Here is a 23,383-nt window from a genome sequence, read left to right as displayed (position 1 = left end):
TTTTTTTTTTTTTTTTTTTGTGAAAGAGATTGGAGTAAACGATTGGAGTATCATGTTTTCCCATTGCCTTCTATGTGATTTCACATCACTCTGTGCCTTGATCATTATATCCCAACCATTCTGTTTATTGTTTTTTTGTTGTTGTTTTTTAAGGATTTTTAAACATTCCAAATGTTTCCACCTCAGGGTCTTATGCTTGCTTTCCCTTTGCCCCAGATCTTTGTATGATAGGCTGCTTCTTCCCACTTGTCTTAGAATATTAGCTCCCCTAGATGCTTTCCCTACCCTTCCAAAGCACTTTTATCCCATTACCTGCTCTCATTTTCTCATGACACCTATTACTATCTGGTGTTATTCTATGTATTTATTTGTTTTTATAATTATTCACTTTCTTTACTAGAATGTCAGATATATGAGAACAGGGGATATTGTTTTAATCACTATCATATATTTAGCACCTAGAATGGCTCAAAAATCTATTGACTAAATAAATGTTTTCTTAATAAAAACAATACATTTTGAATATAAAATGTAAAGTGACTTAGAAAACAGAAAGAATTCATAAAACTTTAAAATTTTATTAAATTTGTAAATGAATGTATTATATAGTAAAACCTGGGTATTCAAATAAATATTTCTATTATTATTTCAACTGTATAAAAATATATAATCATGTGAAAAAGGATAAGAGTTGATATGTTAGTATGTCAATGGATTTTTTTTCTTAAAAGATTCCTCTAAATGTTTATATTCCTGTGTTAAAATTAATAGGACAATTATCATGAGCATTTACAGAGCCAAATAATATTTTAAATTACCTCAATTTATGAACCCAGATAATTATGCAATTTAACAAGTAATTAAATTGCTAATCTAAAACTACAGTACTGGTAGGGTAAGAGTTGAAGTTTGTCAGGCTGTTGCACCTTGTGTCAACACATACACTGCTAATAAGTAGTCTATTTCATTCATAACATGGGCTACAGAGGTAAGTAATTTCTAACCAAGAGAATTAGTTAATTATCAAGAGTAAGGTACAATATTAAGCTGCCTCTTCTTGTTCCTAGGTTTCCTCTACCTAGTCACCCTGCAGTACCTCCGGAACATCTTAAAGAGCCTTTGGTATACATGAGGAAAGCACAGGTTGGCTATTGTTTACTTTTATTTTCCATGTCAGGTTATATAATGCAGAATGAAAGGTCCTTATTGATGTCAGGAGTATATGTTATTCACTGTATGAAAAACTGGGTAAGAACCAATAAAGTGATGTGAATAGTATTTGTATACTCTTCTTTTTACTTTCAGTAACCAAGGATCACACATACTTAAAGTAATCCTGAAAACATTGAGTAGAAAAAAAATACTATGTACCATACAGGTCTGAAATTTAAAATATGATAGAAGTTCCCCATGCTCTGTGATATTAAAGGAATGAAATGGGGATGAACTGACGCACTGTCCCCTTAAAAATTTGGCTTTTGAAGCCAGTATTGATGATGGCATATTTGAAATATATTTGTTCTCATAGCAGACTGTTATGTACTCATTGTGTTCTGTTGCAGAACTGAAATGAACATACACTATAAATGGGCTGAAAACAACTAAAAATCACTTTAAAAGAATAAAATAATTCAAACAGAAAAACTGCAAAAAGCAGTTAAAAGAGAAAATAACTCCTGTCACGTGTCCCTCAGCATAGGCTACCTCTACCGTCTACTCGTTCTCTTCTCCCAACTGTTGAACACTTAGGAGGAAAATCATATATGTTGACCATTAATTTTGACTAAATCCATTTATTCATCTTCCAGTGGATACATTTTGCTGCCTGTCAATCCTTTTATAATTCATTATTTATTACCTGGTTTCTGGTTAGGTTTTCCCAAAGTTTTGCCGTGCTTGTGTAGCCTGAAATTCTACCTCTATCTCACTCGTTTTGAACATTTGCCAATTATTTTATTGAGAATATTTAGGTCATCTCATTCAAGCTTCCATAGCTTCCTGCTTTGCTGCTACACCTTTTTTGGATCCATTCCTCTATGATCAACTGTTTACTGTGCATTTCTTCTGTTAGATCAAACTCAGCATGTCTAAAACCGAGTTTCTGATATTTTTTCTAAAATGAGTATATCTTCTGCCTTCCCTAGTTCTGATGATTGGTTTCCATCATTATTATACTAATGTAGACATGAAATATCTTTGACCTCATTTTTCGAAATCCAAATACTCACTAAGTTCTATAAATGATTTCTTTCCATAGTCTTAGAGCCTTCTATTCTTTTTCATCATTATTACCATAGTGATCACAATGATCATGATGATGATCATGATGACTATCTCTTGTTGAGTGCTTACTTGGCTTCAGACATTAATTAACATCCTTGCCTTATTCTTACACCTCTTAACTTTCAATGAGTCTATCACCTTATGTAATCTCAACACAATGAACTTGAACTACAAGCAGATGAACCCTTATAATGTATCTCACTGCCTTCTAACAAACATTCTGAAATTTATGTCTTTTGAAAGCAGTAATGATTTAAAAACATTTTTGTATGCCCATTATATCTAGTATGCTAACCTTTATATAGCAGGATCTTAGTAAGTTTATGTTGAATGAATAGTAAAGGCATTTGCAATCTCTTCTACCAATGATTACAATATTCATTTAAAACATATTTACTAAATACCTACTAGGAGAAGACACTCTGCTATGTGCTATGAAGATTCAGAAATAACTTAGATTCTGCCTTTAGATAACTTCATGGTTTAAGAAGATTTGGACATAGGTAGTTGTAATGTAAGGTAGGAAGTGCTGTGTGCTCTAGGGGAGGTGGCTAGGAAGTGTTGTTAATGTTGACCTTGATCATCTGGCAGAGGTAGTATTTGTGAGGTTTCATCACTGTAAAGTCACTCCCTCCCCCCTCTGTATAATTTACTCTTTGGAAGGAAGTTACTGTGTGTAGTCCACACTTAAGGAGGGGTAGTTATGCTCTTGCTTCCTTGAGGAGGGAGTATCAACAAATTATTTTGAATTTTTCCTTATGGAAGAGTTCTCTCTCTCTCTCTCTCTCTCTCTCTCTCTTTCTCTCTTTCTCCCCCCCCCTCTGTTTATTTAATTATTTATATCAGTATAAACTCATGGATATTTACTTTATACTTTGGGTTTTAATTGAAAACTTCTTAATTTTGTTGCTTACAATCTGTTCTGAATGTTAAAGGCTCAAAAACTTCTTCAGTAAAGAAACTGTTCACTTTGATTTAGTCCAGTGTTGTTCAAACTTACATGACCATGGAACCCCATTTCCATGTAAAATACCTTGGGAACTACTTTGCTACATCCTTCAGAGAAAGCATTATGAAGAAAAGGATACACAGCATGATAAATACAAGTTCCTGAGTTTTCTTGTGAAATAATATTAGTAAGCACATGGAGCTCTAATCGTGTGACAGGTGCCGTTCTAGGGCTTTACAAGTATTCACTCACTTAATCATCATGGCAAGCTTTTGAGGTGAGTTACTCTTATGATCTTTCATTCAACTTCACAAAACTAGTAGGTGAAAGAGTTGGGATTTGAACCTGGAATTCTGGTTCCAGATGGTATTCAGCCTGTTTCTCTGTACAGTCCAGAAACCTTCAGGCAAACTTAAGGTATGCTATGTGGCTGAATTTACTCTGTTTTCTATCAATCCAGTAACCTAAGCAAAAATAGGAAGTTTGTTAGTTTTATATTATTTCAATTCTCATTCCCTATCTAATTGGTCTTTTTGTCTTATTGTCACTCCACCTTTTAAAACTTCTAAGACTTTTAGGATATAATTCCATCCCTTTACTTTAGCTTACCAGGCTGTAACTGGTCTTGCCCCTTTTTATGATTCAAGTCTCATTTCTTGCCTACTCACACTTCCCCTCCCCATGTCCCCACTCCCCTCCCCACTTCCACACACATGTACATTCTCTCTGTCTAATCATACTTGACCTCTCCCAGTTGTTCCAGCAGAACCATTGCTTATGCTGCTGCTTCTACCTGAAACTCCCCATGTATTTCTAGCCGACTTATGCATATTCTTCAGGGATCAGGTTAGATGGTAGTTTCTTTTGAAAGGCTCCCTGACCCCCCAGATATCAGATGCTCAGTTAACTCTTCGTGTCTGTAGTCCTCCACATGGGAAGCACCCTGTACTTCCTACCACAATACTTGGGTCGTTTGTATTATTACTAGGTTCTGAAGTCCGTGTGAAATACTTGGGTCGTTTGTATTATTACTAGGTTCTGAAGTCCTTGTGAAACAGCATCAGTCTCTCTTTCCCAGCTGTATCTCCAACATCTGGCACAGTGTCTGTCCCACGGTAGATGCTCAATACATATTACTTAAAATGTTGAATGAATTGAATAAACAAAAAAAGAAAATGTTCCCTCCTAAAAATATCTATACCTCTTTTCCTAGTATAATTCCACATCTAGAATCTTATCTAAAGGAATCAGAGAAACACAGAAATTTATGTTCATGATAAGAGTAAAAACTTTAAAAGAATCTAAATGAATAGCAATAGGGCTTGCTGAAATATAACATGGCATTTCCAAAAGATAATATTATACAAGCATCAAAAATATCATTTTTGAGGAAATTACAAAATAGGAAAGTGCATAGAATGTAATCTTAAATGGAAAAATAAAAAGATATGACAATATAATTCCACTTTAAGAATGTACATGAGTATATATATGTATACACACATATATATCTCAATTATATATACATACATAGAAAAAATAAAAAAAGAGAATAAAATGTTAACAATGGTTATTTTTGGATGATGGAAATTTGTTGATATGTATTTATTATTTTATTCTTTACATAGTCTGTTTTCCAAATTATCTTAAATAAATGTGTTATATTTGTAATCAAAGAATTACTAAAATATTTTTATTAAGTACCTGAGCTATTATTATTTTGTTTTACTTTATTTTTTGTCAGCGTAAAGAAAATAATTTTTTAATTTCATAGTTTCAAAGTCATTTTTTTTTTACATGCTGCATATTTATTATACAGTGGGGGGAGGGGGACTCCTGTAATAATGTCAACATTAAAATCTTTAAAAATAAAAACAAAATATTATACAATTTTAAAAGACTATTTACTTACATTGTTATAAAATATAGCAAGGTGATAGCTAATACCCATTTAAAGATTTTTATATAATTATGATTCTTTTATTAATCTTTTGCCTCTCATGGCTTAGAAATTACCTTATTTATAAAACTCTTGAAATCCTTTGAGTTAATATCATACATTCCAATTATTAGGGAAACTGATTTGAAGCCAACAATAATTTCATTTGGCGAGGATATGAGTTTGGGTAAGAGGTAATGTCTTCCTATTTAAACATTTTAAATGTAAAAGGCCATTTATTTTCCTTCTAAATAACATTTTAAAGCTTTATTTATTTTATAAGTCTTTTGGGTAGAAAACATTACTTTCTTTTTATTTTGTATTAATGAACTATCATTTTTCAAGAGCTTATTTGCTTTTTTGGGGATGCTAAGTGTATATTAAAATTTTAATTTAATAGCACACAAATAACTATGATTTTTTTGAGCATTTATTTTTCAGAGTTAGGGTTTAGTCACTTTTACAAATACAACCTGAGAAAAATTAAGTATCTATAAAACTGGAGCTGAAATAGACCTTCGGGTTTACCCAATGCAACCTCTAGAGTTTATCGCCTTTTGCTCAAGTACTTCTGGAAACAGAACTCACAGTGTCATGGATTTAAGCCATTTGGTTAAGTCATTCCACTTGTTGGGGGAGTTTCTTTCTTATAATAACTAGTCAAAGGCTCCTTATTAAATTTCCACACTGGTCCTAGTTTTGTGCGTAGCATATATATATAGAAAGCATTCAATATATGTTAGTCAGTGAGCCAGAGAGTAAACAAAGGAATGAATAAATACCACTTAATTGAGATTAGAGTTCTTGAGGGAACCTAAAGGTTGACCCAGCTTGAAAGCAGCCACTTTCTTCTTGGATTTCCCTTCATTGTCAGGAAATTCTATTTCTGTTTCTGGTGTCTATGGAAATGACTTCTTTAACCATCTGGTTGAAATTCTTGCAAGTGGAAAAGCTGGCACATAGTAGGCTGTAATCCTTATTTGTTGACTGAACTAAGGTATGAAGATAACCAATCTCAACCAACCTCACCATTTCTGTATAACTCATAATATCTTTAATTTTTTTTTACTAACTTTAAAAATCAGTTTCAGTATTGTTAACCAGAAACAATAATAGATTGTTCTTTATGTTTCAGGGAAGTTGGGAAAAAAGGATTTTGAAGAGTTTAAATAGTATGTGCACTGAACTGAGTATCCCATTGGCACGAAAGGTACTTTTAATATTTAAATATTTTATTGTAAATCAAGCACTGGAAAGTATCATGAAGTTATAACTTAGGCAGATTTGTCTTTTTTACTAGTATATCAGTTTGTTTTAAAACAAAAAATATATAAAATATTAATTATGTGGGTGTATTCTATATAGATTTCTGTTATGTATGCTGTAATGTTTTTTTATAATAAACCTATAACTTGAGAATAAGTAGAAATAAAGTATAGAATCTATATTTTAGATTAGCGATTTGGCTGTAAAGGTTATAGGTGGACATTAAAGATTTCAGTGACTTGTTGACTCATTATTTTCTGGTTAATTAGCAAAATTGCCATATTTTTTAATTAGACATGGAGTTCAGGCATACTGTCATCTTGTAATAGCAAACATGATGCCATCTTTCAGTGTTAACATAGGCAATGAAAAGAATGATTTGTTATCTCTCTACAGAACTATTTAGATGGAATAGTATTAGCTTTACTTAGATCTAGTACTCAATATTTATCTGTCAGTTGGGGCTTTGAGCGGGGAGAGATGAAAAAGGAGAGAAAAGCCACGTGAGGAATGTTCTGGATTCTTTCTAGCTGCTCCCAAGTAGGAGAGAATAAGTTTCTCTTCACTTGGTTCTTTTTACCTGCTATTTGTTCCCTGCTGTTGAACAGAATATAGTGGATGTACTTTGGATAATAACCAAGGACAAGTCACTGAAGACACCAGAGGATGGTGCTAAAAAAGATAAATTTATACTAAAAACTGTCTAAATAGGTAGTATTGTGTAATATACTATCTTTTGTATAGGAAGATGATGCCACGGACTCAGTCACACTCTCTTGGCCAGTCCCCTTTACAATGCATTTCTGAGATTGCTGGAGGGGGTAAGCGGTGTAGTATGTGGGCTGAGCAGCAGTGTTTGTGTGTAAAATTTACTGGCCGGTACAGATTATTTACCTTCTTTTCTTGGACTCATTAACTGAGCCACTGAAACTAGATATAATAGTTAAATAATAATTTAAGTGTAATTCTAAAAAAGTTTGTGTGTAATGAAATTATGTTTCCTTATGTTATAGTACCTTATTTAAACTTTTAGATGAGTTATTGATTCCTATTTTTCAGCTGCATTGCTAAACTTCACAAAATGAAACCAATTTTTAAATTGTCTTTTCTAGAGGCCAGTTGGAGAACAGAAAGAACTTCTCAATAAATGGAATGAAATGGGAACTGATGAACCAGGTACAAGAATAGCTTTTTCCAAAATGTGGTAGTGGGGGGAAATTGCATTCTTAGTAATTGTGGACCCAAAGTAACAATATTAACAGTACTTTTGGACAGATAGCAACTTTCCTTTCCCACTAATTTTCTATCATTTGTTTTGTTTGCTTTGCAGTTTAAAAATTCCTAACTTTGGTCAGTGTTCTCTCTTATTTTGAGAACATTTAAGGCAATTATCCTTTTTTAAAGCAGCATTTGAAAACATTTTTATAAAAGAGTAAATTAAATCATTCTTGAATTTATTAGATTCATAGTTAAGGCAAATATTTTTCAAGCTTTACTTCTGTTGAGATGTTAAAGATAGGTCAACTGGTGTAAAGTTCTAAGACTTCTAAAATGTTTTTAAGAACTTATTGTGGGATAATTTTAATCTTTAAAACTGAATCAATCAATTTTATAAACATACTAGAGGCCTGGTGCATGAAATTTGTGCATGGGTGTGTTTGTGTGTGTCCCTCAGCCCAGCCTGCACCCTCTCCAATCTGGAATCCCTCTCACAATCCAGGACTGCTGGCTCCAAACCGCTCACCTGCCTGCCTGCCTGATTGCCCCTAACCTCTTCTGCCTGCCATCCTGATCATCCCCTAAGCACTCCCCTGCCAGCCTGATCGACTCCTAGCTGCTCCCCTGCAGGCCCGATGCCCCTAACTGCCCTCCCCTGCCAGCCTGATCGACTCCTAACTGCTCCCCTGCAGGCCCGATGCCCCTAACTGCCCTTCCCTGCAGGCCTGGTTGCCCCTAACTGCCCTCCCCTGCTGGCCTGATCGCCCACAACTGCCCTCCCCTGCCAGCCATCTTTGACCACATGGGGGCGGCCATCTTGTGTGTTGGAGTGATGGTCAATTTGCATATTGCCTCTTTATTATATAGGATAATTAGTGACAACTATATATACTTTACTATGATAATATATATAATGGCTTAAGTACACACCTACATAATTTCTCACTATCCTCCTTAAAAATAAGTGTGGGGGCCTGGGCAAGAAATAACATAGGAAGCAGTGTGTCACAGAAGTTCAAAAGAGAGGACAGTTCAGTACAACTAGAGGAATTCACTGAGAATGTATTGTTTGTATTCTACGCACTTTGAGAATTCTCATATAGAACTTTTATATTATATTGACATTTTTTATTAAGTTATAATCTATTACAAATATATGAGTGGGAGACTCTCAGTTTCTTTCAGAATATGCCATCGAGGCTGTCAAGGGGGAGGGACTGTCTTTTTATTTTTGTGTTACCAGTACTTAACACAATGTATGACAAATAACCAACACTCTACAAATGTTTAATTAATCTAGCTGCACAGTAATGAATGGAGGAATCATTAATATTTATTATTAATAAACATGTACTATGTTAACTGAAATTTTGTTTGTAATCTGTCTTCTTAATTCTAGATTTAAGCCATTTCAGACCTGTTTATGCACCTAAGGATTTTCTTGAGGTAAGTTCTATTGGTTAAATATATGTATGATAATGAGGGGAAAGTGTGAAAGAAATGATGATACAAGAATATCTCTAGGCAGAGGAAATCACCATGTAAACAGCCCCCAAGTCAATGAAGCAGCGAATGACATGATCAGCGAATGACAAACACAGACTGGGAAAGAAAAAGAATCTATGAATACATGGGTGATAGGAAAGAGAAAATATGAAAAATGCAGACACTATATTAGTAACTAAGGAAATAACTGTGTTTGGATATTGCTATTGGAAAATATATTGGAATGTGGAAAGATTAGAGGCAAGTAAATCCATTAGGAAGATTTTTTCATAAAAAATAGTGACTCTAAGTCATGTTGCCTGCTGCCTGGCACATACCATGGTATAGGTGTCAGGGAATCTTTTCCCTTTTTATTCCCTCCTTGTTCTAGTCCAGGCAATAAACAGTGTAAACACAGGGGCTATTACATAGCACATTATAAATGACAAGTTAGTACATTCCATCCCATCTTGACCACACTCCCAGGTATCCCTGGAGATAGGCATAGATGGAAAACCAGCTGCAAGCCCTTCCTATCTTTAACTGCTCTATCTCCAACAGGTAGAACAAGGCTTGGCATATTCTTGTTCAATAAATAGTTGTTACATGAACGAATTAATCTTTCACATTTTATTTTTATTTCTTTTCTGAACCTGTAGTCTCTGATACCAGTTTACCAGCATTAAACATTGTTAGAAATGTTACCAGGTTGTTTGGAGTATAAATAGTCTCCTTTTAAATTTAAAGAGAAGTTAGGTTGGTCAGAAACCGCCTTTATAGCGATGGTATTGTTTCTCTTAGCTTAGTAAAGGTTTCTGCTAAGCTCTTTCCTTTTCTAGCACTAAGGGCTGAAATTTCATATAATTTTTATATGGTTATTTTTAACTGTGTTTTCTCCTTAGGAACTGTTGCTGAATTGAAGCTTTTCTTATTTATGCTAGGATTCTTCTTTAATTTAAGAACACTTCCTATAGTTATTTCCTTAGTTACTAATATAGTGTCTGCATTTTTCATATTTTCTCTTTCCTATCACCCATGTATTCATAGATTCTTTTTCTTTCCCAGTCTGTGTTTGTGAGTTCCCCATGCAGTATTTGTGTAATTAGTCTGAAATTGTGCTGTTCTCTATTAGTCTGTATTTAACATGGTTGATTCTTTGCTAAATCTTTTATTTTTTAAACAAATGCCATTGATTTTTTTCAGTTTCAATTTAGTGTTTGCAATATTATGAAACTTTGAGCATTATAGCACATTCTGTTTTATCAACTATTAGTTATCAGTTCAATGCCTTCCTCAGATACGATAGCTTTTCTGTCATCATCATTTCCTTCCCTGGATTCTTGATTGTTGATTTCCTTCAAGAGTTTCAACTTTAAAATATTTTAAAAACTGATGATTATTCTTTCCCCCAAATGAATGTTGATGGAAAAATAAGAAAACATACATAAGAAGAAAATTTTAAATAAAAATTACTCATAATACCATCATACAGCAATAGACACAATTATCATAATTTTTAAAACATAATACATTATGAACATTTTTCATGTTATTATCTACATAAATTACTTATTATACTGTATTTTATTATGTGAATTGATCATAATTTGTTTAAGTAATTCGCTCGAATGGGATGTGTAAGTTGTTATATGTTTTTCCATTATAAACAGCATTTCATTAACATTCTTTCTGCACTATTTTGCAAATATTTTATATTATTTCCACAACTATACTCATAAAAATGAGATTCCTAGATTAAAGGATATGCAAATTTCTATGAATTATTTTATCTGCTTAATTTTGAAAAGTATGTAAAGTCTCTTTTTTGTTAGGTTGGCTTCTGAAAATTTTTTTTGTTTTTCCATGTGGGTTTGGTTTAGAGGTGAGACCTTCCAATATTGCCTTAGTATCTTTCTAAAAAACATTGTCAATATTTGTTTTTAAAAGGGTTAGAGTTGGTTCTAAAATTTTCCTTGGTGAATATTACAGTCGAGTAATTTTTATTTTTCTATCACCTTTCCTGGTAAATTGTTATAATCAAACAATTTTTTATTTTTTCAACCATCAAAAAGTTTTCTTTATAATTAAATTCTTAAACTTTTATAATTAAATGATAGATCATCAGTTGGAATATTAAGCCATCCTAATTAAAAGCATGTTTATGGTATTTTAACATTTTAGTACAATTTTACAGTATTCTAGAATGTTATTGAAGTATATGATTAACCCCAAATAGTTTTTAATTTTGTGGTGATACACCAAGAATATCACTGCCAATTTTAGAAGTGTAAACATTCTATAAAAAACTAATCAATTTTGTTGGGTTTGTTTTTAAAGGTATTAATTAATCTTCGCAACCCAAATTATGAAAATGGTGATTCTCCTAGTTTCAGGACTCATTTGGGTTTAATCCAAATTCCTCTGAAAGTAAAAGACATCCCTGAATTGGTAAGTATAGACCTCCAAGAAAAACACTGCAAGTATAGATGATCTGACAGGCTTGACCACATGCAAAATTGTATTGAGAAAGATCTTTTCAGATTGTTAAAGGGTGTAGGAAGAGGTAAATGAATTTAATTTTAAAAGTGTAAGAAAGGAAACACATTTATAACATATGTTATGTGGCTCAGCAGTGAATTACATTTAAATTGTCATAGTAATGCAAACAATATAGATTTAATCAAGAATATATATAAAACAAGTGACAGGAATGCCGGAATGACTGGAACGACCTGTCACTATGATGTGCACTGTGGCCGGCCCACCAGCCCAATTGGGGGTTGGCCCCTCCCCCCAGCTAGCCCTGCCCCCGATTGACCCCCCACACCTAATCGGGGGCGGAACTGGCCGGCCAACCTCCTGCCTGCCTGGCCCAATTGGCCCCCATCGGGGGGGGGGGGGCCCCCCAGACCCCACCCATGCACAAATTTGTGCACTGGGCCTCTAGTTTATGTATAATTATATTGAAACTAGAAGCCCGGTGCATGAAATTGGTGTACTCGTGGAGGTCCCTCAGCCCGGCCTGTGCCCTCTCACAGTCCAGGAGCTCTCGGGGGAAATACTTAGCGCTGCTGCAGAGGTGGGAGAGGCTCCCGCCACCACTGCTGTGCTCACTAGCCATGAGCCCAGCTTCTGGCTGAGCGGCACTCCCCTCTATGGGAGTGCACTAACCACCAGGGGGCAGCTCTTGCATCATCCTATATAATAAGAGGCTAATATGCAAATCGACTGAACAGCAGGACTACTGGTTGCTATGACATGCACTGACCACAGGGGGCAGCTCCTGTGTTGAATGTCTGCCCCTTGGTGGTCAGTGCGTGTCATAGCGACCAGTGCGTGTTCCGCTGTTCAGTTGATTTGCATATTAGCCTTTTATTATATAGGATGATGGTGAGAAGTACATGAGCGAAAAATCCCCACTTTCCATAAAAACAAACAAACCCAGTAAATGTCTGAAACTGGTAAATTAAAAATAGAAATATACACTTATTACTTGAAATATGGATATATATACCAGAAAAAAAGCAGCTGTCCCTGGATAGTGGGCCAATTATGAGTGTGTGTATGTGGAGGAGTGTATAAGATAGAGAACTGCTATGCTGTTGTTGTAATAAGTCTTTTAGTGGATTTCACCTCTTAAACTATTTGCTGCATGTAGAGACAGTGTAGGTGATTAGATTCTGAAGCCAACTAACTAGCTGTGTGATCTTGAGCAAGTTTTTTTACCTTGAGCTTTAGTTTTCTTATTTGTAAAACTAGAGGCCCGTTGGAGAACAGAATTCATGTACAGGTAGGGTTCCTAGGCCTGGCCAGTGATCAGGGCCAATCTGTGGGGTGACCAGCGGGGCGATCGGGGGCCCCCCCTGCACCCGTCTTGGCTGGCCTGGGGCCTGCGGTCTGGGGACAGCTCCTGCATTGAACATCTGCCCCCTGGTGGTCACTGTGCATCATAGTGACTGGTCATTCCACCAGTCGTTCCGCTGTTCGGTTGATTTGCATATTAGGCTTTTATTATATAGGATAGTGATGATAATCTCTCATAGGAGTGTTGTGCAGATCAATAAGTTAAAATAGAAGTTATGGGTTGAATTGAGCCCTCCCAAAGGTATGTTGAAGTCCTAACCTCCAGTATCTGTGAATGTGACCTCATTTGGAAGTAGAGCCTTACAGATGCAATCAAGTTAAGACGATGATTATTAGAGTCAGGTGGGCCCTAAATCCAATATGACTAGTGTCCTTATTGGAAGATGAGAAGAGACACAGAAGGGAGAGACTCAAGAAGAATGTCATATGACATGAATGCAGAGAATGGAGTGATGTCTTTATAAGCCAAAGAACACAAAGATTGCTGGCAGCATCAGGAGCCATGAGAAAGGCATGCGACGATTCTCCCCCAGAGCCTCCAGGGAGAGCATCAATTAACCCATTGATTTTGGACTTCGAGCCTTCAGAACTGTGAGATGTATGTCTGTTGTTTAAAGCCACCCAGTTAGTGGAACATGGAAAGCAGTATATAACTATTTACCACAAATACTACAACTTTGATAAAAAAATAAATTTTAAGAGGTAATTTTTAAAAAGTGTTAAAAGCTTTATATTGGTAGTGGTTTGTACAAAATGCTATGGCTATACAGAAGAAAAAGTGGCAGATTATTCTGCTGGACGTGGTGGGAAGTCTTCTCAGAGGTGCTACCATTTGAACAAGTTTGAAGGAGTTTGCTAGAAAGAAGCAGGGAAAGTTGATCATGTATGTAAAGGTTCAGCATGCATGTGAGGGGGACTAATTATGTCATCTGTCTGTCTGAAGAGACCTGGAACTGATGTGGATTCATTCTTAGTTACTGAAGAACAAAAGCCTGTGACTAATTTTTCAGAAATTGTGGCTATACCTGCTGACAATATGGTTAGTCCTTCTCCTCCTGTGGTCATTAGGGATAGTTGTCCCTGCCGTTCCTGAATCCCATGGCCTGGATGTGTAATGATTCTGACTGCAGGATGCATGGTTTATCTGTGTCCGTGGTCTGTCTGTATGAGTATTGAACTTGGTGAGACTCAGTGAGTCATGAGGTACATATTGGATGGCCCTTAAATCTAGGTCACCGTGTTTTGTAGACTCATCCATGTTAAAAGGAAATTCCTGTAAAGTAAAGTTGCAGACACTAACTTCTGTTTACTAATTCAGCCAGGTGGAGGCAGCAGGGTGGAACTAGAGCTCCGTGGTGTGGTTTAATGTTATTGAGTCCCGCTATGGGTCACTTAGCACCATCCAAGTTCTGGGAGTGCAGATGTGTATGAGCCATTCTGTCTTCCAAGAGCTTTGGGGTAGTGGGAAGATGGACAAGTAAAAAAATAATTTTAATATGATGTGATTATTTGGTTTGGTAGAGGTTGAAAAAGGTAATCCATATGCATAGAGAGTTACCCAAATCATCCTGGAATATCAAAGAAGGTATCCCAGAAGGCACGATATTTTAGGGGAGTTTTTGAAGGAAATCTGAGATTAGGGGCCAGGTGTACTGATGTTGAATAAAAAATAGTCCAGAGCAGTGAAATAGAAAAGGATGTGCAGAGTTTTTTTATGCTCCTCACATGTCTTAGCATAAGTATAATTCCCCATTGTGACTATAGAACCTATTATTGAAATGTTTATTGGACTTAAGACCCTCCGTAATATGAAGATGATATTTATTTTAAAAAATCAAATACATTGTCATTAATTGTAATGATTTTAATGAAGGAAGAGTTTAAAATAAATGGAAGACATTGGTTGAAAATGGAAGAATAACATTAAATTTTTACCTCTTTAATCTGAAAAATTGGTAACATGATGCAGTGCTATTTTAAAATACAGATGAAAATCAAGTTTAGTAAAGAATTGAAATATAATGGTAGTTATTTAAAATTAATACAAAAATGAAATGTGTGTGCATATTAGGCTCAATAACTGTCTTGTGAGGGACACTAGTAAATTATGAACTTAAATAATAATAGGTAATTGGGAAGGATTAAAATTTATTTTTTAAAGAAGAAGGAAGTTTGGTTTTAGCAATTGAATAGTAACAAAACACTGAGGCAATTAAATATTAATAGAAATATTTAATTACTTAGGGAAGAAAAATAATACAAATAACATGGGATTGTTATATATTTAAAAAATAACAGACAAACATGATTACTTTCCTTAGACATTACTAGATAAGTAGAGGAAGTCTGGAGAATAAATCTAATTTATTCTTATTTTAGCAGAGCACTTGATAGTCTAATCTTACTTAAAAATTAATTTAAGTTGTTTTGGATATTTTCATTGCTTAGTTGATTAAGAGCTGAGTGAAGTATAGTACCATAGAAAGCATAGATACAGAATTATATTGCTAATTTTAGACAATGATATTAGAATTGACAATTGTTGCATATAGTGCATGCAGATGTGTGTTTCAGGAAAGAGTTGAATGTTAATATTTCTTTCCTCAAAGGATAATTCATTTCTTACTTTACTGATTATTACTTAAAAAGACAAAAAATCAAGAACTATTTTTAAAATAGTTTTTTAAAACATTGGCATCAAAGTAAAAATTTTTCTTAGGTAAAAGAAATTAGGAGAAAGAAAAATACTACTAAAGGCTCTACCTTTGGAGAAATATTGTATATTTAAGTTTTTTTCCCATTATCTATTGATATTTCCTAACAGCTTCTATCTTTTCTATTCATGTTTTTTTTCTCATGAAAATAAAAAATGTAAATGTTACATAGCAATACTGTAGTAAAAAAAAATCATGGTTGTTCTGCTCCTTAATATTGAATCAGTGCATTACTATTTAAAGGTTCAATAATGTCTTTTTCTTTTTCTTCTTCTTTTTTTTAATCCTCACCTGAGGATATTTTTCTGTTGAGTTTTAGAGAGAGAGTGGAAGAGAGAAAGAAAGACAGAGAGAAATATCAATGTTAGAGAAACACATCGACTGGTTGCCTCCTGCAGGAGCCCCGACCAGGGCCCGGGCCGGGGGGGAGCCTGCAAACGAGGTATGTGCCCTTGACCAGAATTGAACCCAGGACACTTTGGTCCACTCTATCCACTGAGCCAAACTGGCTAGAGCAGGCCTTTTCTTCTTTAGATGTTTGAAGGAAGCAAAGATTCGTTTTGTATTGTGATTTTTATTTACACTGATGTTTAGGTAAAAATTATTATTTTTTTACATGTAGCAAAGTCTGAGATGTATGTTAATTCTGTGTGTGTTGTTTTTCAGAAAGAATTATTTGTAGAACTCGGCTTAACTACAGGACAACTAGGTATAGATGATTCTACACAAGTGCCTCCTGGTTAGTATTTCTCCCACATGGCATATGATCAATGATAAATGAGAACGAGGTAAAAATTTATCTTGTTATTTCCAAATGAATCTAGTAACATTTTTATATCTGAAAACAAAGCATGCTTTTGCCTCTCCTTGGTTTCTACTAACTATTGAATAGAATTCTATATGTTGTAATGATCAGAGTGCAACTTGATGTTGTCTTTTTATTTGAAGCCCAAAATAATTTCGTTAAGTCATTGGACATACACAGTTATTTTGTTGGCAAAATCTTCATTGGCAGCACTCATATTTCCCTTTACTGGCCATCACTATTTATTTCTATTATTTTTCATAGCACCAAATTACACAAATACAGACATTCCACCTTGAATAAACTCAGGCTTTAAAATTACGATCTCTTAAACCTTAATCATCTAGAAAATTTCCCTAACTTTTCTCTTTTTGTGTATAAGTACAATATGGTTTTTATAAAAGCCCAGATTCATATTTAGCTATAATAAAAAGGAAGTAAAAATTGCTTTAAATGCGGGAGGCCTGTATTGTAGTCGAAATAATACTAGACAGGTGTCAGGGAACACTTGTAGACTCTCATCTGCCACTGGCTCGCTGTGTGTCCTGGACAAGTCGCTTTACATCTTTGCACTTGTTTCTTCCTCTATAAAATAAGGAAGTTGGATATTTATTATTCTTAATAATAATAACAAACATAATAATAAACAGTTATTGAGCATATACTATGTATTATATGTATATTGTCTCATTTTACTCTCTCAGCAATCTATAAGGTGTGTTTATTACCTCCTTTAAAATTACTAGTGCCGTAACCGGTTTGGCTCAGTGGATAGAGCGTCGGCCTGCAGACTGAAACGTCCCAGGTTCGATTCCGGTCAAGGGCGTGTACCTTGGTTGCGGGCACATCCCCAGTAGGGGGTGTGCAGGAGGCATCTGATTGATGTTTCTCTCTCATCGATGTTTCTAACTCTCTATCCCTCTCCCTTCCTCTCTGTAACAAATCAATAAAATATATATTTTTTAAAAAGATACTAGTTTTTAATGCCTTGGGGAAAGTGTATATCATAAGAGAATGGTTCAAGGAATTTTTATTAATTGGACAAATACAGATTAATAAATTGAATCCCCCTCTTAACCTCCTTCAATCTTTACCCTCCATGTCAAAGACCACTATTCAATTCCTCCTGGCATAGATTGGTTTTGCCAGTTCTTGAACTTTATATGAATTAAAACATATAAAGTTTTGTTATGTACTCTTTGATATTTGACTTCTTTTGTTCAGTATTGTGTTTGTGAGATTCAGCCATATTGCTGTGTGTATTTATAAATATTTTGGGCTTTTTGCATTATAGTGTCTGTTGTATCAACATACCATACACATTTATTTATGCAGTCTACTGTTGATGGGTATTTGGGAAGTTTCAAGTGTGGGACTATTACAAATAAGGCTGCTATGAACAACCTTATGTGTGTCTTTGGTGAATATTTGTTGAGTATACACCTGGGAATGCAATTTCTCAGTCCTAGGGTTGGCATAAGTTCAGCTTCAGTAGATAACTGCCAAAGAAATTTTAAAAGCGGTAGTACCAGTTTACACTTCAATCAACAATGTGTGAGAACAGTAGTTGCTCTGTATGCTTGCTTATGCTGGGTGTATTCCATCTTCTGTTTTAGTCATCCTAGTGATAAATAATGGTATTGTATTATGGTTTTAATTTTTTCTGTGATGTGAGATAGAAGAAATACCACCATTTTAAAGTTGAAGAAGTACAGATGTCAAATAACTTGCCCAAAGTCACAAAAACTAGTGGTCAAACCAAGATTCAAAACTAAGAAGTCTGCCCTCCTGAATGGGAATTGGTTTCTTTATAAAAGATGCCCAACAGAGCTCCCCAGCCTCTTCCACAGCGAAAAGGCTACACTACAACGTGGAAGAGGATCCCCACCAGAACTGACTATCCTGGCATCCTGATCTTGGACTTGTAGCCTCCAGAACTGTGAGAAATGATTTTCTGTTATTTATAAGCTACCTAGTTTTGTTTCAGTAGCTTGAACAGACTGAGACAGATAACTTATACTTCTGTTCATGGAAAATGATAATCTATAACAATAAAAGCATAATATGCTAGTTAGACCAGACGTCCTTCTGGACTAAGCCAGGGCCGCAGGGATCCAAGCAGCCGCCCATGGCTGCGAAGGCCTACTCTTGCACAAATTTCATGCATCAGGCCTCTAGTCATATATATATAACTAAAAAAAGGGGAAAGAAATAGTAATATAACCTTGAATGATATCTATGTTTTTCACTTTTGAAAAAAATCCCTAAGAATTGTTTTAAATCATTCTAAAGTTATAATAGCTATGCTTAGAAAACCTAATTTTTCTCTTAATCTAGAGTATAGTTCTTTGATTCACTCAGAATACAACAAATGTGGATGAGATCCTGATAAGGGCCAGTGACTAGTGAATATATAATATGACATAATTTTTGTTTTTAGGGAAGATATAAGATTGAGATAAGACTCGCCTGGCTTTGGCTATTATTATATACAAGGGGTAGTTGGAGCAGAAGAGAGAGCACCTAAGTCGGCTGGAGGAGTTGAAAATCTTGTTAGTTGATGCAGTTATTTTTGCTCCCTTGACTTTTCAAAGCAGGACTGCTGAGAAGGGGGTTGAATTAGTGTTCATCCAATGAGCTTGTTTTTAGTGGTATAGTACTAAAATTTTTGCCTGTCTTGAGAATTGCTAGGCAACGGAATTACTTGGAAAGAAAAATGAGGTCATATAAAACTACTTTTGCCTGGAGTGAAAAATAGTTTTTTATTTTTTAGTATATGTCTATGGCTTTGATTAAATTGGAAATGTAATGCTAAACATTTTGAAAATATTGCTAATAGTATTTGGCTAGAGCAGCGGTTCTCAACCTGTGGGTCGCAACCCCTTTGGGGGTCGAACGACCCTTTCACAGGGGTTGCCTAAGACCATCAGAAAACACATATATAGCTACATATTGTTTTTGTGATTAATCACTATGCTTTAATTATGTTCAATTTGTAACAATGAAAATACATACTGCATATCAGATGTTTACACTACGATTCATAACAGTAGCAAAATTACAGTTATGAAGTAGCAACGAAAATAATTTTATGGTTGGGGGTCACCACAACATGAGGAACTTTATTAAAGGGTCGAGGCATTAGGAAGGTTGAGAACCACTGGGCTAGAGGCAAGTTTCATATTTAGGATTAAGTTTACGTGTGATTTACAGAAACTATATCCTTCCTACTCATCTTTTAAAAATATATAATTTTATTTGACTTTTTTATTATGTATTGGTTTCAGGTGTACAGCTTAGTAGTTAGACAATCATATAATTTACATATTATTCCCCTCATTTCCTACTTACCTTTAAAATCCTGAATTACCTATGTTTTACCCATACTGTTTTTCCATTTTTATATTTGAACTGCATTTCTCACTAACTTATCAGGTTTATATAAGAGTTGATAGAAGAGTCCTTATCACTGTAATGTAGAATCCATATTTAATAATAATAACAAAAATCAGACATTTATTATTTCTATAAATTCTCATAAATATGCATTTATTTTAAATACACACACACATACTTACTATGGAAACCATTGATAAGACCTATGTGATGAGGGGAAAGGATGAGCAGAACCAGCATTCTTTCATGAAAAAGGGGGCTCATATTTCTGATATTATTGTCTGAATATACATGATAATGAATCTTATTAAGTGGGATTCTGCTAAATAGACATTTCCTCAGGTTGTTATTTCAGAAAGAAAAAAGCATCTTCATTTGGCAGAGCATTTCCTGAGTGTGTTCCATGAAACATTAACCATATGCCCTGTGAAAAAGAGGATCTTGTTTTCAAATAAGGTTTGGGAAAGGCTAAGCCATATTTTAAGATATACAGTTACAGTGTGTGTTACCATCTTAAACACTGTGAGAAGTCCTAAGTAAACTTTGATCTTAGCATCTTCTAATTACATATTACCAGAGAACCTTTTTTTTCCAATCAAGATCGCCTAGTGTAGATGCATCTGTTAACATAGTGATCCTCAGAGCATTCCTTGAGAAACACAGATTACAGATTGGAAATTCTGGTTCTGACTTCTTTGGGCTTCTTATTCTTGGACCAGAGTATGGTACTTGGAAAGCAAAATTATTGTATTTCATGTAATCAAATAAATTCTCTAAAGAAGTATTTTTATTTTGTACTACTTTCAGTGTATCACCTGGTAGTATCATCCACTTTTATAGAGATAAGAATTGGCTGACAAACTTTGATTCTTTGGTTACTAAGTCTCAGCAATCATAGCTAATTAAAATGTAACAACAAATTAAGATACTTAGGATTAACTTAACCAAGGAGGTAAAAGACCTGTACTCAGAAAACTGCAGAACGTTGAAAAAAGAGATGGAGGAAGACATAAACAAGTGAAGAATATACCGTGTTCATGGATTGGTAGAATTAACATCATTAAAATATCCATACTACCTAAACCAATCTATGATTCAATGCAATCCCTATTAAAATTCCGATGGCATAGTTCACAGATCTAGAAAAAATACTCCAAAAATTGATATGGAACCAAAAAAGACCATGAATAGCCGCAGCAATCTTGAGAAAAAAAACAAAGTTGGAGGGCTAACAATACCAGATATGAAACTATACTACAAAGCCATTGTAATAAAAACAGCCTGGTACTGGCACAAGAACAGGCATATAGATCAATGGAATAGAACAGAGAATCCAGAAGTCTACCCCAGCCATTATCCTCAATTAATATTAAACAAAGGAGGCAAGAGCATACAGTGGAGTAAAAACAGTTTCTTCAATAAATGGCGTTGGGGTAATTGGACAGGTACATGCAAAAAAATGAAACTAAACCACCAACTTACACCATATACAAGAATAAATTCAAAATAGATAAAAGACTTGAATGTAAGTCGTGGACCATAAAAATCCTAGAAGAAATGAAGGCATAAAATATCAGACATCTCACGTAGCAGAATTTTCACTGATACAACACCTAAGGCAAGAGAAACAAAGGAAAAAATAAATAAATGGGGCTATATAAAAAGAAAAAGCTTATGTACAGAAAAGAAACCAGCATCAAATTGAAAAGGAAACCCACTGTATGAGAGAATATAATTGCCAATGATACATCAACATGGTTTTTAATACATACAACTTTATATTAATTCAGGAGTATAAAATAATGATTCAGTATTAGTATATATTACAGAATGATTACCATAATAAGTCTAGTTAACATTATTTACCATACATAGTTACAGAATTTTTTTTCTTGTGATAAGAACTTTTAAGATTTACTCTCTTAGCAACTTTCAAATATGCAATACAGTATTATTAACTATAGGTACCATGGAGTATACTACATGCCATGACTTATTTTATAACTGGAAATTTCTATCTTTTGACTCCATTTACCCATTTCGCCCCCACCTCCACCCCAACCTCTGGCAATTACCCAAAATTTTGCTTTTTTAAGAATAAAATCAAAGATGAATGAGCAGAAACATTTTTGTGTTTTGAGAAGATATTCTCTTTTAACAAAAGAAAAGTAGTTTGTCATTTTTTTATTCTAATTAAATGCACTTAACTCTTAATTTCTACAAACTTTAAACAATATAGAAAAATGATTTTATGCATATAAATATAAATATTCTTATACTTTTCTATAGAGCCATTCAGCTTTAAAATAATTAAAAGTATTAATACCAGAAAAATATACCCATAATTATTTTAAATGTGGCTGATCATATTTATGTTTAATTATTTTATTTTATCTTTTTTTTAGAACTTTTTGAAAATGAGCATGTACGTATTGGGCAAAAAGGTAAGCTTTTGATTACTTATGATAATTTCTGAAAATGAGACACAGTCCTAAGTAAATGTCTGTGTCATATACCCCCACCCCCAACTGAATTTTAATCTCTAAAGAGCTAACACCCTAAAAAGGAGTAATATTTAACTGCGTAGATACTATAATGAGAATCTTTCTAAAGAAGGGAAAGGCATCATTTTGGCTTCATCAATAAATGTCAGATAAAGACATACACAGATGGTTCACTAAAAAGGAAATAAATGCAGACACATATTCTTCAAGGATGTTAGCTTAATCCATTCAGCAATAGAATTTAATTTCAAAATCAAAGAGGTAGGTTCTCTCTCTGATGCGCCCACACACTTCCCATTAATGTTAATGGGAATATGCTCTGGCATCAGGAGAAAATGTAACCATCACACTTACCGGGACTGTTCATCATGCCGAGACCTAATAGCTGGAGCGGCGCCTAGTGTTCTGGGAAGCAATGTTCCCATCTTCTGAAGATTAGTTCTTTGTTTTTGTAAATCCTGTTTTATCTTTGAAATATGAACTACAAATAGGTCTTTGTGTCAGAATGACCCTTCTATGGCAATTATATAGTCATATTCTAAACTCCCTGGTATAATTGTTCAAAATCGTATTTATTTTTAAAACTTCATTTGTATGAGTTGACATTTTTATTAAACACAATTGCAAATTTAAAATTTTATTTTTTAATTTCATACTTCTTTGTTTGGTTTGGTTTTGTCATTTTCATTTAGCATATGATTTCTTTTAAGAAGAAAATATAAGGAAACAGTACTGTTAGACAAATGTCAGCGGTTATCTAATATCTCTTTTTATTTTGTTTTGTTTTGTTTGGGGGGGGGACTTTATTTCCAGACTTAATAGCTGGTATTTTTATTTAAAAAACCCACACACACTGCCAAAGCCGGTTTGGCTCAGTGGATGGAGCGTCGGCCTGCGGACTGAGGGGTCCCAGGTTCGATTCCGGTCAAGGGCATGTGCCTGGGTTGCGGGCACATCCCC

General features: G+C 34.4%; 1 protein-coding gene across 4 annotated transcripts in view; it reads left to right on the top strand.

Annotated features, from left to right (window-relative positions):
- Positions 1-23,383, top strand: part of TBC1D19 (TBC1 domain family, member 19) — a 105,279-nt gene that overhangs the window by 32,839 nt on the left and 49,057 nt on the right. For all 4 annotated transcript variants that reach the window (XM_014548908.1, XM_014548907.1, XM_005877655.2 and 1 more), the window contains 7 exons: positions 1,068-1,143; positions 6,307-6,381; positions 7,550-7,613; positions 9,055-9,101; positions 11,478-11,588; positions 16,385-16,457; positions 22,325-22,363. In XM_014548908.1, the coding sequence (XP_014404394.1) occupies positions 1,068-1,143; positions 6,307-6,381; positions 7,550-7,613; positions 9,055-9,101; positions 11,478-11,588; positions 16,385-16,457; positions 22,325-22,363 (485 nt within the window). The remainder of the gene's footprint in view (positions 1-1,067; positions 1,144-6,306; positions 6,382-7,549; positions 7,614-9,054; positions 9,102-11,477; positions 11,589-16,384; positions 16,458-22,324; positions 22,364-23,383) is intronic.

Source organism: Myotis brandtii, unplaced genomic scaffold, assembly GCF_000412655.1.
Source record: "Myotis brandtii unplaced genomic scaffold, ASM41265v1 scaffold525, whole genome shotgun sequence".
In the NCBI taxonomy this organism is placed as follows: domain Eukaryota; kingdom Metazoa; phylum Chordata; class Mammalia; order Chiroptera; family Vespertilionidae; genus Myotis; species Myotis brandtii.
This window is presented reverse-complemented; position numbering and strand designations above follow the sequence as displayed.